Raw genomic sequence first — 17,476 nt, 5'->3', positions numbered from 1 at the left:
TACTCTTGCCATACATCTGTGCAGGTGAAAGGTCAGAGGCAGAGTGCTAGAGCCTTTTGAAAGTCATACCTCTAACAGCAAGCAAAGCTAACTTGTGGATTCTCTGCATATTTTAAAAGCAAACATACTCTAAACTAATCCAAACAACTTTACACAGGGAGATAACACCCCCTGTATACAACAGTGTCATTGTTTTATAACACTGCTTATGCATGCATATTTAATTCCACACTGGTGTATCTTTGCTCATTTATAAAACACCAGTTATTTTAAGAAGGGCTTTACAAATGCGTACGGCATTTCATATATCCTGGCCTACATATTTCCCTTTGCTTATTAAAGTACTACATGCATTTGAGTCACCGTATACACCCAACTCCCTAATTTCAGACAAAGCTATTCTAAAAGATTTGGCTAAGTATTTCTGACATTTCTTTCTCCTCTAAGCTGCTCTGCGAGGTATTTGACTTTTGGTTGGATCTATACCACCGATGCCAGGAGAGTCTTTTTTACACAAGAAACCGCTATGTTTGCATCGAAGTCTATTTCACTGCTGGAAAACAGCCATATTGCAAAATAGCCTGACACAACCAAAAAAGCAACTTCCTTTGGAAAAAAAAAAAAAGACAGCTTTCTTTTCAGCTGTAGCCAGGACAGCATTAAACCAATGTCTTTTTTATGTAGAGAGAAACATTTTTCTTCTCATTTCAGAGTCTGTATTTGCCAGACAATACACACCAATTTCATCCACTGTCCCTCCCTGAGCTCATTTTCTCTGTTAGAGCATGTCTCTCCACTACAGCTCCTCAGTTGCGGAGTTTTATATATCCGAATACACACACTCACACAGGTATTGCTTATGGTTTTGCTTTTGTAAGAACTGGTTAGCATATGTTAATTGTTTCTGCCCTTTACAGGATTTATAGCAAAGTGTATCAACCCCAAACAACACAGCTTAACCTTTTAATTCTTGCAAAGACTTGTGCCTTTAGCTCCAAAAACTTAAGAATTACTCCTCCTGGGGTGACTAATTTCACATAGCTGTTAAAGAGCCACCTTGCAGCCTGACCGAGGCCAAGCAATCCCCCGGCAGTTCCCCAGAAAACTCTGGAGAAGAGGAGGGCTGCTTTCGCCCGGGGTGGTAAGCCAGCATCCCACCAGCCCTCCCGTTGCCTTTGGTACCAGCAGTGCTGAAAAGCTAAAAATTGAACTGAATGAACCAAATTGCTCCCGCTCACCCCATGACACGGCAAACTGACTTTTTTTGAGATGAATGTACACGAGAAGGGAACTGCAGCCCCTTACATCACCATTTCACAGCTCATCTTCTTGTTCAGTGTGGGGATTTCCTCACACACACGTGGGAAGAAACTCCCGGACAGCATGAAGTGTCTCCTGATGGTGACCAGAGCTCTTTGAAAGGGCTGAGGAACCTAAGGACTAGGAGTGGGCTGGGTGCCAGCATTAAGGGTGGTTGGACAAAAAAAAGAAAAAAAGTGGGTGTCCCACGAGATGAGAAGGCCAGAAATGGCTGGTAACGACGCAATCCACGAAGGGCCGTGCTAATCATGCTCATCAGATTTCTCCTGCTTGTGGCTGGAAAAACAAGCTCTCATCTCACTGGGCTAAGGCAAATGCTTCAAAGAGCTTAAAATGACAGTTTGGGCAGGGGTATTGCCCTGCTAAGCCCTCATGGCATCCCATGGCTCTCCTAAGCCTCGTAGAGGGGCATCGCTTCTGGGGTCACTGCGCAAATACCCCCACTAGAGCTGGTGTGGTGCCAGGGCAATCAGAGGGGGTGGCACACCTCCTTCACCCGCGACTTCAGGCGGCCAGCTCAGGCTGATGTGACAACTTAGCACAAGGAGGTGTTTGGTCAGGTGTCTAAGGAGAAAGGTCTGCGGAGGGGTAGGAAGGACCTCTCAGGTCAGCTTGGAGCAGACTGCTGCGTATTTAGAATTAAACTCTTTCTGAGTCCTGGCATACCCACATATCAGAACCCATTACCAAGGGACTCAAAGCTGGAAATACGTGGAAAACGTAGCAGCTTTGCTTAAGGTGATACAGTAAGATCAGTGGGGCAGTAGATAAGGAAGAAGACTAATTACCATTGCAGACCAATTTGAACCCCCATGTTAAACAACCCCAGGCCATACAGATTTGGTGTAATACTGTCAGGTGGAGAGGAACATATCCAGGATTACACAAAGGGAAGGCACTTTGCCCGCAGGGTGCAGGGAGGCTCTGGGTGGATGGCCATGGGAGCTTCGTCTGACCGTGGAGGCCAGGAGCCGATGAATCTCCTCCTTTATGGCTGCTCGGAGAGCAGGAAACTGTAAACGTGGCCAGAGCCCTGCAAAAATATCTGCGATGCCACAGCAGATGACAGCTGGCATCAGCTGTCACTCAGGACATCAGCAGGTTGCCTCCAGGGCCAGGAACAGGCTTTTGTTGCCCTACAGGATAAGTGGCCTGCCGTGCCCTGAGGTCTTCTTCTGGCTTGGTGTTTTCCCACTCTGAAACTCAGAGACTGACCCCAACTACAGAAGAGCAACCAGAGGCGGAGGAGCTCTGCAATGGCACAAAGAAACCTTTTCATTTGCTTGGCCAGCATCTCTTCCTCCCATTCTTAACATCAGACCTGCCACCAGACAGATTCAGGGCAGGGAAGAAGTTTCTCCCACATATCAGAAGATCTAAAGAATTTTTTTTTCCCTCTTGGCTGTTCTCTGAAGTGAAGAGCAGAGGTCTCCTACTAGAATTGCTTGAGCGTGCTTCACCTAACTTGTTTACTGGCATTGCAAAGACCTCAGACAGTGGTGTCACTTCCAGCCTTTTCTGTTCTCTGCCTGTTGCCCACAATATATTAGTCTCCAGAGAACTTATTTTTTTTAAACTCTAACTCAAGTATACGATACAGACAACAGGGTGAAATTTAACAATCTGCAGTAGACATGATCCTATGGTCTCTCCTGGCTTTAAACTCCAGGAAGCTGCAGGGTAGTTAACTTCTGTTTTTAAACAAGGAATGAGTAATGATAAAGATGGATAAATGAATAAGCAAAGCTCACAGGAGACAATAAATAAATGGCATGTAGAGCATGCCAGGCAGTTACTGGTATTTCTGCCTCAATGCTATGGTGAAAAAGAAGGTCTAGAGATCTGAGTCACTCATCCCACGCAGGGCACTGCACTTAATATGTGCTCCTGGCTTTTGAATTGCCATGCAGCAGCTCTAAAGGGGACACTTAGTGGCTTTATATTTCTGTTTCACAATACTTGCTAATGCACTTTATTTTTTGAGTGCCACTTTGAACATCCTTTAAACAATGCCCCAAAATACAAAAATCACAGGCAAAAATATCTTATTCTGTTTGCTGCTTCTTCCCTGCTGTCCCTTCTGATAATCTTTTCAGCAAGGGAGAATCAGGGAGCAACATGACTGAAGGCAGAGCCATCAGCTCACACTCATCAGTGTTGTGACTGACACAACAAGGCTGCCTCATGCTCTCTCACAGGTAAGGTTGTTCCTTCCAAGTGAAGGCAACTTTATAATGTATCGCAAGTCTTACCAGGCACTTTACAAGGATTTGACTTTTTCTCCAAGTCTCTATCTTCATTTCTGGATTCAGGAGAGTGAAGAGCTTTGTCCTGCTTCTCCTCGCTTGCAGTAGTATTTGGAAGAGTGATGTTCTGCAAGGCTGGTTTTTTAGGCAATGGAGGTTTGCTACTAAGCTGTTCAGAGGACTTCGCTTTGGGTTTGATCTTTTCATTTAAAGAATCACCAATATTTGTATTGGCTGTTTTTTTGGTCTGTGCCTTATCACCTTTTAGAAAGGAAGTCAATCCCTCGTTTTCTAAATTAAACTCTGCACTGTATCTTTTAATCCCTTTTGATTCTGGTGATGAGTTGTCTCTATATTTGAAGGACAGTGAGGTGGATCTAAGTTTCACTTGAAAAGGACTTTTATCTTCAAGGCTTGGCTGATTCTGAGATACCACCGAAGAATCACTTGGCACCGGCAACGCATCAACAGCCAGAGAAACGCAGCCAGTCAGAATTTCTGTAGGTTGGCCTGTGTTCTCAGAGTTGGACTCTGGCAGCAAAGTCTGCTTTTTGTTCCTACTTTTTTCCTCCTCCTGATCTGATCCCTTCTGCAAGTCCTCTTTCCACTTCTCATTTCTCGGGGAGACCTTTGCTTTGGACAGGAAGAATCCGGTATTTAATAGGCTTTCCAACTCTGATCTTTCTGGGAAGTGTAGGCTTCTGGTCCTTGGTCTCTCCCGTGCAGAGGAAACAGAAAACTTTCTCAAGGCATTGAGTTCATTGGCTGCCTTTTCAGCTTTCTTCGCCAAAAGTTCCTCCTTGTGGACCAGTGACTGACTGCTCTCCTTACTAGAAGCAGCTGCCTCTTGTGCAGTCTTTGTTTTCTCTAGAGAGCAGGAAGCAGATGATCCCATCTGTGTCAAGGAAGCAGGATGTGAAACATGGAACGAGTCCGTGGGCTGGAAAGAACCTATGGAAAATTGCTTGCTGGACTCTGACAATAGAGCAACCTCTTTCTTTGCCTCTTTATTACAGGGCATTTCCACAGGTATCCGATCATCCTTCTGTATATTTTCTTGAGACACTTCCAAGCAAACAACACTATTCTTACTAATTGAAATATCTTCTTCAGATGGTATTTTATTTACTGAAAACACAGTAGGAAGCTCTTTATTTTCTTGATTTAAAATATTGACTGACACATTGCTCACATCCCCAGACAACAGAACCGGTGTTTCTGAGGAATCTTCTTGCTTTTGTACTTCTCTGTCTGGACTGGAGTAGGAAGAAGTTGCGGAGTCTTTGTCTTCTAAGAGCAATGAGGACTCAGACTTCACACACGTTGTTTCCAGCGCTGGTTGGCAGCCCTCCGGTTTATTCTCTGGTAGCAGGGCTTCCTGTACAACGGCAGACTCAGAAGTAGGCTGAGTCATCACTGGTCTCAAAGCAGGGGGAAGGTCCTCAGGCATTCTGGGCTTCGGCCAGGAAGCCACATCCTGTGCTGCAGCTGTGCCACATGGCAGTTCTTGATTGCTGGGTTTGAACACAGCATCTGGCAAGTCTGTCTGCATCTCCTTTTCATCATCCTCCTCTTCTTCTTCTGGGGTACAGCTCAGATCAGTCAGAGATTCAGACTGTGTCCTCTGCAAGAAAGAAATTCAAAGCCCTATCACCATGTACAGATTCACTTTTTTTCTTATCCGTCATTACATTTACAGCCAAGATCTTAGAGAGGAAGGCAATACTTGCCTCCAATGCTGAGTTGCTCTTTTCTCAACCTACATACTGGACGCTTTTTTATCTAAGCAGATCCTGGAATAATGTATTTAACCAACATAAAAGCAAGGAGTGACACTTCCTTCTGCACAACTAGTGCTTTCATGTCTTTGTAGAGATGGGAAGTTCATCAAAACAATGGCCATTGGACTGTCCTTGGCACTTGATTCCCCAGAGCATACTGGCTATGTTGTGTCACTCTTAGGCAAAAAGCAGCACTTGAAAGAGAAAAATCTGTCCCTTTGTATTTTGCTACTCCATACTAGCATTAAAAATAAAACAACCCATTCTTCCTAAAGCATGAGTCTGAAGAGGGAAGGGTACATAGAAGGAAGAGCAAAAGCCTAACAAGTCCATCCGGTTATGACACTCTATGCCAGCTGAGCATCCTCCCCATATGGCAGTCTTCTGTCTAATCCCACTGCCAGACAACATTACAGCCTTGCCTCCTTTGTGTAAAAGTCTTCTTTTTCTTTCAAGAGTTAGACAATTTGATAAAAGTTTATAAAGGCATATGTAGCTACCTGTGAAGTCTTGTGATTAAGCTTCAGGTAAGGACTAGCTAAATATACAGGATTATTTGAAAGCACATTATTAAGCTGCTGAATATGCCTTTTCATATGGTGCCTGTATTAGCTCACTGATTCACTGTAGTTTGTTGGGTAAATACATATTTTGGATGTAGGCTCTAATTCTAAGAACACAAAACTTGCACTCTGAAGATACTTTTAGGGTTCTTCCAATCTCCTGTTTTGCAAGTGCAATTGCAAAGACAGAATTGCAATGACACTTGCATTCACAATCCATATAAGACAGGAACATAAAAGCAGAAGACATCAGTTAGCCAGAAGCAAGGTGCACAGGAAAATATTAAAAATTGTATTATCAAAAGATGTGGACACTCTCCATGGAAACTCAGGAGGGCTCAGTCATCTGGTAGTTTATAGGCAGACTGGACAAAGCAATTGTGTTTCGTTAACAACGTTAGAGTGGAAGAGGAGGTTTGATCAGTGAGTTATTGCTTTGCATGCTTTTCTAAATAACTGGCCTCATCATTGTGTTGCTCACAGTGGTGCTCTGCCAAGCCCAAAGATCGCTCACAAGTTTAGGAAAATACACAATATCAGCTAAATAATATTTAGAGACAGACAGAATAATATTCCTGGTGATAAGCAAGCCAATTTAACGGCTTTAATGTATTTAAACCATTGAAAGAAATGACAAACAATAAAGTGCAAATTCTAAAAAGAGAATAGAAAGAAGAAAAATTAAGCTATGCCCTTCATAAGATATGGCAAAGAATCAGATAGATGGTGTTTTAAAAGAATGGTTTTAAAAAAAATTTAATAGTATACACTTTTTTTTTTTCTGTGGAGATATTTTAAGTCTCTGTAATGCACATAAAGGGTTTACAAGTTTTGGGGCAGGGAGAGAGCTGAATTCAGAACAGTCCTAATGTACAGAATTTGGCTCCAATTAATAGGTCGCAACTTATTCTTTCTGTATTTTTTGAAAATATAAGCTAAATTATATTTGGAAAGTTAAAAGACCTCCTCCATCAATACTCTCTCAAAGACTCAAGATTTTACAGGATCTTTCAGACTAGGAAAAGTACACAAGTTGATCACAACACTTCCCAAAAAGATTTTTTTAAGTAAAAAATGCAGCAGTCAGCCCCAGCTTCTGCATCACAAACAAGATACTAAATTGTACTGCACAGTAAATTTAAGAAGAAATTGTTACGTAAACTGCTGCATCAAGAGTTAACAAGTAATCTCATAATAATTAAACTGTTCCTAGTGTCTATTCCACATACATAGCCTCATCAAATAACAGCTATTAATACCCAGTGAAATATCCATGTCGCAATCTGACTTTTCTAATCATATCTGAGTTTGAAATACAACGTCCAGTAAGAACTTCCTCGTTTCGTGTCAAAGGTGACACTTTATTTTCACAAGTACCTGAGAAAATCTTCTCATTTTACTGGATCTCTGGTTTCGGGGTTTTATTAAAAGCTTGTGTTTAGCAGCAGAATTATCCAAGCAAGATGAAAGCTCAGGTGGAGTGTCAAAATTGGCTGCAGGTGAGACAGTACTGTCAGATATCTGGGGAGCTCCGGTTTTGGCACTTCCATGCCTAGGGAACAGCTGACAGTCTATAGAGTGAGATCTAGAAGGACCCAATGTAACCTGAAAAAAAAAAACAAACCCCAAATAGAGGATCAAACAAAGAAACAAAGACATGAAAATAACAATTCTACAAAAAAAGCGGCCATGTTTATTGGCATTTTAAGGTTGCCTCTTTTTCTTTTTGATATCTCTTTAAAATACATCAGATTTCCTAATGTTGCATGTGGAGTACTGCTGTTAGCACTTCTGCATTTTCAGCTGCTTGAATATCATGGTATATTGTCCGGTGGAAAGGACCAACTCACATTTAACTAGAAGAACTAAAGCACACAAATACATGGCCAGCATGTTTTAGAAGACAGACTTATGAAGAGTAGTCAGTTACAGAACGTAAAGGGCCAGCTTCCTTTCTGTGTCTGTCCTCCAGCATCTGTGTCTAGGATCCTACCCACAGTTATGCTGGGCTGGAGCATCTCTAGCTTCCTATATGTCATCAGGTCCCTTCCAACTGTACAGCACCCTCCTAAAGACAACAGAACCAAACATCAGTGGCATTGACACTTGACAAGCACTCAGCTTGTGTTTTTTCCTCATGTATTTATATCTGCAAAATAACTAGGGAGTTTACTTGAAGTGTAAAATTTCTTTTGTAGACTACTCTGGGGAAGGAAATGATGGACAGTTCCTACCAGAGGCCAATAACCCATCCAGAAACAACTCCTGAATGCTGCAAGGGGTGCAGTACATTCATGAAGCTGGAATCTAGCTTGCTTGTGTACTTCACCAAAACTACCCTAGTCCCAGGGCTGATGCAAAAAGGAGACTCAAAAATTTATGAAAAATTACTCTAAAAGGAGTTCTTCCTTTCTTTTGCATTCAGTTTTTGCAAATAGGCAAAACAGTATTTCCAAACTATGTTGTCATGGCATTAACATGACCTCTAACAACTTGTGTCAGCACTCCCTTTGTAGACTTGAAATTCCGGTTTTGAAAGGAGCTTTCCTCCTTTGTCATGCTTTCTTCTGTGGGCTTTCTTCTTCCTTCTTCTTTCTTCTTTCTCTGGAAGTGGGAAGTGGCATTTTACTGAGGGGGTTGGATGGGAGAAGTGGAGAGCAGGATAGTGTTTGTTTTATTTAGAGGGGAAAAAGCATCAGTGTTTTCTGCAAGTAGACGTCTGCGGCCAAAAGATACTCTGTAGTATCGCGAGAGCCTGCTACAGCTTCCTCAATGGCCAGGGGAAAACTCCTATTGATTTTAGCAGAGGCTGGATCCATAGCTTCTGATCATGCTTTCTATTTAAGAAAAAAAAATGTAGCTCAGCCATGCTGAATAATGGATGCTCTCATTAATTTTCACTCTACAATATCTGAAGTCTAGTACTCAAACATGACTAATGTACAACAAACGATACATGGCTGCATTATACATTAGTATCTAACAGTGAATACATTGACATTTCAGCTCTGTGATAAAGACGTGGCACATGTTCTCTTTCAAGGCACGTCATTATTTGCCTGCCTTTCTTCCGGCTTCTGCTTTTCCTTGAGAACTTTGTACGTCTTCTCGTTGGCAATGCTCAGTGTTGGCCATTACGCTGGAAAATCAAGAATCTGGTTCGTTACTTAAATTTCAGCAGCCTGAGTGAATGCCAGCTCCGAGCTGGCTGCAGAAGTTGCCTGTCCCACAAAGTCTGGCTCTGGTGGAGCCGGCTAGAGGAAGGGATGCCTGGCAGACCCTCTTCTCCAAATCTCATGTGCACATGGCCCAGTTGTCCTTCAGCTGGTTATGCTGGGTGGGACAAGGTGGGGGGCCATGAGGGAGCCTCATCCCCAAAATCCAGATGGGACAGTTGCAATCCCTTTCCCCGCTTCCTCGATCCGGGAAAGCTTCCAAAACACAGCAAGGTGTCACTGCTGCCCAAAACCTCAGGGCTGTGTTGTGCAAAACTTCTCAGCCCTCTGAACTGGTCTCCTCTGACTTCCAGAAGCAGGGCTAATCTCTCTGAAATGCCAGGTAACAGACCCTGTGGTTTGGGAGGAAAGCCTTCAGGTGGGCCTACTTTCTGGTTACGCTCTGAAACTGGACGGGGATGAAGAGAGCTCCGAGCTAAACGATGGGGCACGTGGAAAAAGCTGAGCAACCACATAGTCAGCACCACGTCTCAGGAGTCAGCGAGTGAGTCGGAGCGTGATGTTAATGGAACAACACAGAGACATAAATCCTCTTTTAGCAAACATGCATCTGGACTGGACAAATTTACGGCATGCCTATACCAGTTTTCAAGAAATACCTTCTTCACATGTTCTGTTGTTTTTCTTTAAAAATATTACAATTTCACTGCATATAAGCAGTTTTTCAAACAGCTTCAGGTGGAATCTAACAAGTGCCGCCAGAAATCTTTGCTGAGCCCTGCTGCAGCTGGCCTTGAAATACATTTTGCATAATTACCAAGGAACAGTCAGCTCAGGACTAGCTTCTCTATTTCCTTTCTGCAATCCTCCATCCCTCCTCCTCTTTCTAGAAAACGCTTTTCCCTTTACCTCCTGTGTTGTTTCCACCATGAATCCAGCTGCGGACAACTAAAAGGGACTCTTCAGAGCCTTTCAAAACCGCCCTTTAATCAGCCAGAACGGCTGGCTGCTGATTGAAGAAAGCCATCTATTTGCCTGTACTCAAGTCCTGAAAACATCACTTCAGCAAAATTGACAGCCAGAATCTGACTGAAGGCTGAACCTCAGGCTCCTCAGCAGCAATGTCAGCCACTATCATCAGGCAAACACTTTCTCTATCAGTGCGAGGTAACCTTGTACTTAAAGTAAGGGTCTGGGCAGATTTCAGAGGATCTAGGATTTTGTTCACAGCACCTCAGCAAGCGTCCTCCCTTATCCTATGCATGAAACCCAAGCAGCCTTTACTGTAATTTCCCATCTTTAAAAAAAGGGATCCTGTTTCAGTGTCTAAATCTGGTTGGTCGTGCTTGGAGATTAAATCATGTTTGTAAAGTTTGCTAAAGGATATGAGCTTTCTAGGGGGCTTAATTATTATCAATGGGAGATTACTTGGCGTTGGAATTATGTCGATAAATAATCATAACTTTTATGTTAGACGGACAGGCATTAAAAAAGCACAGCAAACAGACAGGGATGCAATTACATACATACAAGGTTGGTTTTTACAGCAGACGGGCAACAAAATAATATTTATGTCTTACATTTCTTAAAAAAACTACTATGCATAATTTCTTGGCCCTTAATACATTTGGCAGAAGTTACCTGTTCTTCTTCTTCACTGCCTGTTCCAGCTAAACTCAAAGAGCTAAGGTGCTTGTGAGAGTCAGAGAACTGTGGGATGGAATGAGGAAGAGATTCAGTAAAAGATGACAAACGAGGTGGATATACTCGCAGAAACCCTCTACACAAAGTGCACACAGATACTGACAATGTAAGTTGTTTTCCTCTATAGTCTTAAGGATTAGCAAAGATACTGCAAACACAAAGTGTAAGATATGCTGATAAAGAATGAAATAATGTATAACAAAACTATCATTTAAAAAGAAAAAACAGTTTAAAATTCTTTTATGTTTCTTTTTCCGATGACAGCCTAGAAAAACATTAAAGAAGACAGCTCTCTTATCAGCACATTCAAGGGGGAATACAGATTTTTCAGCCTTTTTTTTATGCTTGGCAGCTCTCTGTAGTCCCTAAAAAAAACCCAGCATCCCCATGTATGCACACAAACACATCCTCTCCTTGCTAGTTCTGCATTTTCTGGTGTGGTATTTATATTTTAACAGGAACAGATATTCTAAGTTGCTGTTTACACAGAGAGATAGCATTTTCCCATTTCGAGTAAGGTATTTCTGAATTGTTCAGAGATAAAGTAGTGATACATATAGCAAGCCAAATAACTTATTCTGCTTTCCACACATAGGTAAAAAAAAGTCATTAAACACTGATTTTTGTCAATGCTAGAACTACTCACTCTTGTTGTGCCTGAATTTAGGTTTTCATGGAGCAAAGACATTTCTGGAGGGCTCCTGGGTAACCCATCATCTTCAGAACTGGTCCCAGCATCCTCTGTTCGCTTTGCATGAAGACCAAATGGAGGCGGAGGTCCCAATTTCATGGTAGGCTGGAGTTTCAACTTCAGCATGGCATAAAATACATTAGCATGTAATAGTGATGGAGGTTTCCCCAGTACATTTTTTAGCTCAGGTCAATGAGTTACCTTTATTTTAACTTCACAATTGAATGATCCACAGCACAGGACATCTCACTTTAGATGTTCTCTTAGGGAGCCAAACAATCTATCAATTTTTCAACTATCATTTAAGTAGAACGAAGATATGATACCGCTGTCTAACTAATAAATGTGACAAGAAATGTAAGCTGCAGACACATATTACTTCCTAATGAAATGTTCAACCACGAATCTTATCCCAAAAATTCAAGCCTGGAAAGATATTCCACCTCTTGCATTTTAAAAAAATTACATTGTGTAAATTACCTGTAAAGCTCTAATCCGATCAGAAACGTTTTCTTGAGAAAACACTCTTACTGGCCTTGCAGGCTCTTGCCCAGTCTCAGGGATGAAAATGCTATCATGCGACAAAGCTCTGCTTCCCATAATGCCTTTATGCGTCCTAGAATAACACAACAAATGAGTGAAAACACACAGACTTTTTTGCCAGTCCTCTTAACTCAGGTGGTCTGTTGACCATGGAGTGGGAGATAGGTGTGCGCGGCATACATCACACATGAGATTCCAGACTTCTCCGTGAATACGATAGTCGTTCAGGCTAATCAAGGTAACACCTTTAAAAAACAAACAAAAATTTCCAAATGCTGTGATCTGTCACGTTAACAAGCTGAACAGAGGTTAAAGACAGTTTAACCGCAGCAATCGAGTTATCTCTTATGGAAAAGCTACTGCCCCTTGGCTGGAAGGCAGCGGCTGGGTGGTGTGACAGTGCTGCAGGCAAGCCCAGGTGCACAATGAAGGCAGTTCACATAAACGGGATGCACTAACTTCTTGCTAATGTAAGAACCTCTCTTACAAATGACTGTCCATTACCATAGGAAGAATAAGTACCTTTTACTATTTAAGCGTGGTACAGTGTTTAATGTCTCTCTGCCATACAGATCATTAACAACAATATTTCAGGCAGTATAGTTCTCACACATAATCATTTGCATAAATCCTTACAAGATGCTTACAAGGTCCTGTGCTCTATATCAAGAACCCTGGGATTTTCTCTTACGAGCATGAAGGACACATTTTTTCACGGACACTCTTTGTGGGCTAGTGAGAGGAAGTGGAAGATGCTTTGTGGGTAGCTCCTCTCATATTTCCTACTTTTGATGCATGCGGTATGTAACTTCTTTTTGCAAACTCGGGGCATGAACACCTTGTTTCCTCATGGGAAAGGTACAGGAGACCCACGGACAGACAGCTAGCTGCTAGGAGGTCTCTTGCGCTCATTTGTGCTCAACTGAACAGGGACCAGAAATGCGTGCACATGGCATTTCTTCTACGACTCTCTTATTTTAAATGTTTTTAATAAGAGAGCTATGAAACGGCAAACCAGAGTACAGAATACAGAACTGTTTGCGTTCGTGTAACTATCAAGTTAATTGAGCAGACATTCTAGACAAAAAAAAAAAGAAAGGAAAAAAAAAAGAACTGTGTATTTTGGGGCCTTAGATACTGTCATAGGGACATTCAGGAACATAAACAAACATGGCAGAGAGTAACATTTTCCTTGTAACGGCTGCTATAAATATGTTTGATAAAACAATAGCAGGAAAAAGTTGATCTGCAGAAGGAAAGCCTGCTACTTCTGCTTAATGCGTTAGAGACAATTAGAAGAACAATTTATCTAAGTGAAAATGTGATCTCTGCAATGCATCCAAGGTCAGACAGATCTATAGCAATTTGCAAAGTGCGTGCCAGTCAGGGCTGCGAAGGCTGCTCAATGCCCCGTTTTACAAAGACTGCAACGGCAGCCAAGTAAGCGGTGGTGTTGCATGTGCACATTTATCCCATGCTACCTTTGCTTTCTCCTTCTAGCAGACGCACACCTCCCGGATGCGTAGTGGAGGTACCCTAGATGTCTCCTCAGATTATGAGTGCTCAAATTAATTTCCCTTACTTTCAAGGAATTTTCTGGTCTTTGTCTGTCTAAATAAATATTAAGAAACAATAATGTAACAACCCTGCAAGTAACAGCGTAGGAACATGGCCAAAACAGCCACAGATCGTACCCACTCGGACATGACCTTGTTGAGTTGTACACGAGGGAGAGAAAATCTGACCATCTGTGTCTTATAAACACGTTGTCAAAAACCACCACTATAGCCCACTGTTAGACCTGCTGCTGCCAGCCTGGAACTCCTGGGGCTTTGAGCTGGACTAATATTACTGTTGTCAATGCCACAAAAGACCAAAAAAAATTGTTAATAATTTCTTTTGGTTGTTTGGCGCTGCCTGGTGGCCACGTTGCATAATGTCCTCTTAAATGGCCGGGAGGGTCTGCCTTTCCCATCCCTGGGCACAGCAGCATCTCTGGGCTGAGGACCGGGAGGGTTGTTCTGAGAGACACAACGTCCACCAATGCAAGGACCTGCTTTTCAGGCAGCCAAGGGGCTCTTCAGTCCACCTTTCCACCCAGGAACACATTTGAACTTCAGACCGGGTTTCTCATGGTTGCCTTTTAGCAGTTGGTAATGTTTTTGGCAATGCCTGAATGAAGACAATATTTTCGGAGGCAAACAGATACACAGGCTGGGATTCATCTAGTCTAACTTCAGCAGATGTTAAACCACAGGTACCTACATTGGAGCTGGTCACCCCTGGCTCCTGTTTACATTCAGTGGGGAGAAGGAGGGACTTCTAGGGCCAACTTCAGACATCGGCACAAGAATGATGCAAGGCAAGCTTTCTCAGTAACTTTGACTTCTCTCTGGTGGTTATAAAGGCAGCTGGTGACTAACTCAGGTGCAGACATTTGTTCTTTGGTCAGATGAATCCCATGTGTACAGAGGAAATAAAGGCTTCACAGCTTCTGGTTCCTCCTGATTTCGGTTGCAGTCATCCCCTTATCCCTTCCTTGCTTACAAAACCTGGAGTAAACGGTTAGGCATCTAAATTTCTTTAACAATCCTCAGGAGGTACATCTTAGGGGCATAAGACAGTCATGGTCAGATATAAGCTGAGTGCCTAATTCATTGTTGAAGATGAGAATTACATTCTTTTGAAACAGTAACCCAAGGCTTATTTATGATTAAATGAAAGCTTTTTTTACTTATTACTTCTTGCTGCACCCCATCCAATTCCCTTGCGATTTCTCTTGCATTAGCCATTTTAATTTGTACTTTCCTGAAAAACGCAACTGTTTGAGAATACAACATTCTGAACAACAGGAAGAGGCAATTTTGGGGTGTCTTTAATCTACAAATAGTGTAGCGGTTCTGGATTTGTTTACCAGCCAGAGCCCAAAGACTTACTCAAGTTCATCTTCAGAATCATAATTAACGTGCACATCATGAGAGGCCGTGACATCACTTGTTGACTGGAATAACTTCAGACTGCTGTTCCCAGAAGACGACGTCTCTTTCCTTTTCTTTTTACCAAAAAACTTTTTGAAAGATTTGAACTTTGATTTTTTCTTTCCTAAGTGAAGAAACGTAAAGAAGATGCAACCAGCAGCATGTGCAAATTTTTGGAACAATAATAATTCCTTTATAATTTCTGCGTAAGTGGATTTTTTTTTTACTGGAAAATGCAACACAGTCCACTCTTGCATTAACATCTTTCAAGACCATACTGATACCATGAAATTACTATTATCTTGGAGAATGGATTGCAATGTTTATGACAAATAAGAAATAACCTATGGTGTAGAATCTTTTCTAATAGAGTTTCTACTTGCCTCTTGAGATAATTAGACTGTGAAGAAAAACTTTGGTATTAACAGCCTGGGATACAGAGAAGAAATTACAACTTGGAAACCCACTGCCTTTGTTCAGCAAGCTAAATAGTGATGATAAGGACAATGTTACCAAAACCAATTTAAATGTAGAAAAGGCTTACATAGGTGGAATGTGCAGTGTCGGGAGGCTAATGCTTTTAAAATGTCAGTTTTATAATACATCCCACAATATTTTGAATGCTAATTACGAGACTCAATGGATCATAAAGTATTAAACTAGAAACCAAGCAATAATCTTGAAAAGCAATGCTAGTCTGCTCAGTGAGGAAAGACCTGAATTAGGATCAGTTGCAAGCTCTGTGAAGAAAACTACTTAAAATGAAATTAGCGTTTTGCACAAGACATCCTAACAACTTGTGCCTGTCCCATATAAGTTGGCATGACAGCACTGCCAGGCATCCCTGCCAGCATTGCACTTGTTGTTGGATCTCGTTGGGTAAAAAAGTTAACTTGGTCATAAGATGCTACAAAAATCTTATTTCAGACCTCTGAAAATGTCAAAAATATAACAGCTCTTGGAGACAGGAGGAGAGAAAAGGAGAATGCATTCTCTAAACAAACAGATTCGCTTCTATGATAGAGCTAAGGCATCGAAATTCAAGAAGTCACAGCACTTTTCATTGACTGGGGAAGGGAGCAATTCTACCTGAATTGTCCTCTCCATCTCCTTCAGTCTCTCGCATCTTAAGGTCCATTATCTTTGAGGAACTCATGCGACAGTCACTAAAGGAGGTAGAAAAAGTGTCAGTCATATCAACAAAATAACAGTACTTTACTATATATGTGTATACATACATACAGGCAAGTTACAAAAATATAAATTTATAAAATTATGTATTATGTGTATGCTCTTATATAGAAATACATAGACAATATATGCCTAAATACATGTCTAAATATATGTATTATATCTACCTATAAATATACATAAAATATAAAAATATCCCACAGGATGAAGCTTATTAGGCTAAGGTATAATAAATTCCAGAGAATATTTCCACTTCCATAAAGCAATAGCACATTACGGTTTAGTTAACCAACTAGCCTCTCCTGACTGAAAATTGCGTTTGATGAGATTCTCAAATGCTTCTAAAAGTATCCATCAGAGGAGGTGGGTTTCTTTGACTCTCTCTCTCTCTCTCTGCCTATTCAGAACCAAGGACAAAATGTCTTTGTGATAATTACAGCATTTGGGTAACATGTACAAGCAATGTTAGTAAAGAACCACATGTATTTTTCCTTTATTTATATCTAGTTTGAAGTATTCTACAGATTCTAGTTTTTCTTCTTTTTCAAGCAACTTGTGAAAAGGTAACAACTCCTTTTATTCCTTTGTTCATACAGACAACAGAAAAATACAAGTAAAAATAAAACAATTTATTTTCTTCTTTTCTTCTCTGCTTTTTGGAAGCAAAATATCACTTTGCTTATCAAAGTTCCTAAATTAAAAAATATTTCCAAAATTGTGCATGTCCCAAGCCTAAGGAGAGAATATCTGTAATTTAAAATGCATTTCCAGAGCAGTAGTCTGTTTGTGCTCTCTTTTCTTCATCTGGAGAGCCATAATTTTATGGTCAAGGCAGAATAAAGTCATGGACGCCACTGACTGGATGGTAGTTAAATGCTGCACGGTAACTCTTTGGTGACAGATGCTCCTGCCACAACCTGGATGGGAGGGCGAGTACACTGTGGCTACTTTGATCCCCCGAAGTACCAGCAGACTTAAGTAGTGAAGCTCGTAAATTCAAAGAGTTAGCAAAAGGGAAATGAAACATTTACTACTCAAGCCTAAAACATGACACGACACCTGAACCATCAGCAAGCGCTTGAGCCGGGCCGTGCGGAACGGCTGCAGGACAACCGCAGCAAAGGCACCTCTGCTGCCCAGCGGCCTCAGGGCTCCTCCGCCAGCCGGACCCGTACGCTGGTCGTAAAACACCCCCTGCCACCACCCATCGGGAAACCAAATCAGAGGTAAACACAAACACGAGGGTGAGCAACTTTTGGTCAAGGACATCTGCCTTCCATAGG

At 41.7% G+C, this 17,476-nt stretch overlaps 1 protein-coding gene across 1 annotated transcript in view; it reads right to left on the bottom strand.

The window, feature by feature from the left end:
* The window catches only part of KIAA1211L (KIAA1211-like ortholog), a 26,143-nt gene extending 9,985 nt beyond the window's left edge, over window positions 1-16,158 (bottom strand). Inside the window, exons 1-7 of the mRNA XM_009702463.1 lie at window positions 16,092-16,158; window positions 14,961-15,126; window positions 11,962-12,097; window positions 11,437-11,598; window positions 10,728-10,796; window positions 7,288-7,515; window positions 3,573-5,190 (exon numbers count right to left, since the gene is read on the bottom strand). Coding sequence (XP_009700765.1) covers window positions 3,573-5,190; window positions 7,288-7,515; window positions 10,728-10,796; window positions 11,437-11,598; window positions 11,962-12,097; window positions 14,961-15,126; window positions 16,092-16,158 — 2,446 coding nt within the window. The remainder of the gene's footprint in view (window positions 1-3,572; window positions 5,191-7,287; window positions 7,516-10,727; window positions 10,797-11,436; window positions 11,599-11,961; window positions 12,098-14,960; window positions 15,127-16,091) is intronic.
* Between the last annotated feature and the right edge of the window lie 1,318 nt (window positions 16,159-17,476).

Source organism: Cariama cristata, unplaced genomic scaffold (assembly GCF_000690535.1).
Source record: "Cariama cristata isolate BGI_N322 unplaced genomic scaffold, ASM69053v1 scaffold13966, whole genome shotgun sequence".
In the NCBI taxonomy this organism is placed as follows: domain Eukaryota; kingdom Metazoa; phylum Chordata; class Aves; order Cariamiformes; family Cariamidae; genus Cariama; species Cariama cristata.
The sequence above is the reverse complement of the archived record's forward strand: the minus strand, read 5'-3'. Positions and strand labels throughout refer to the sequence as shown.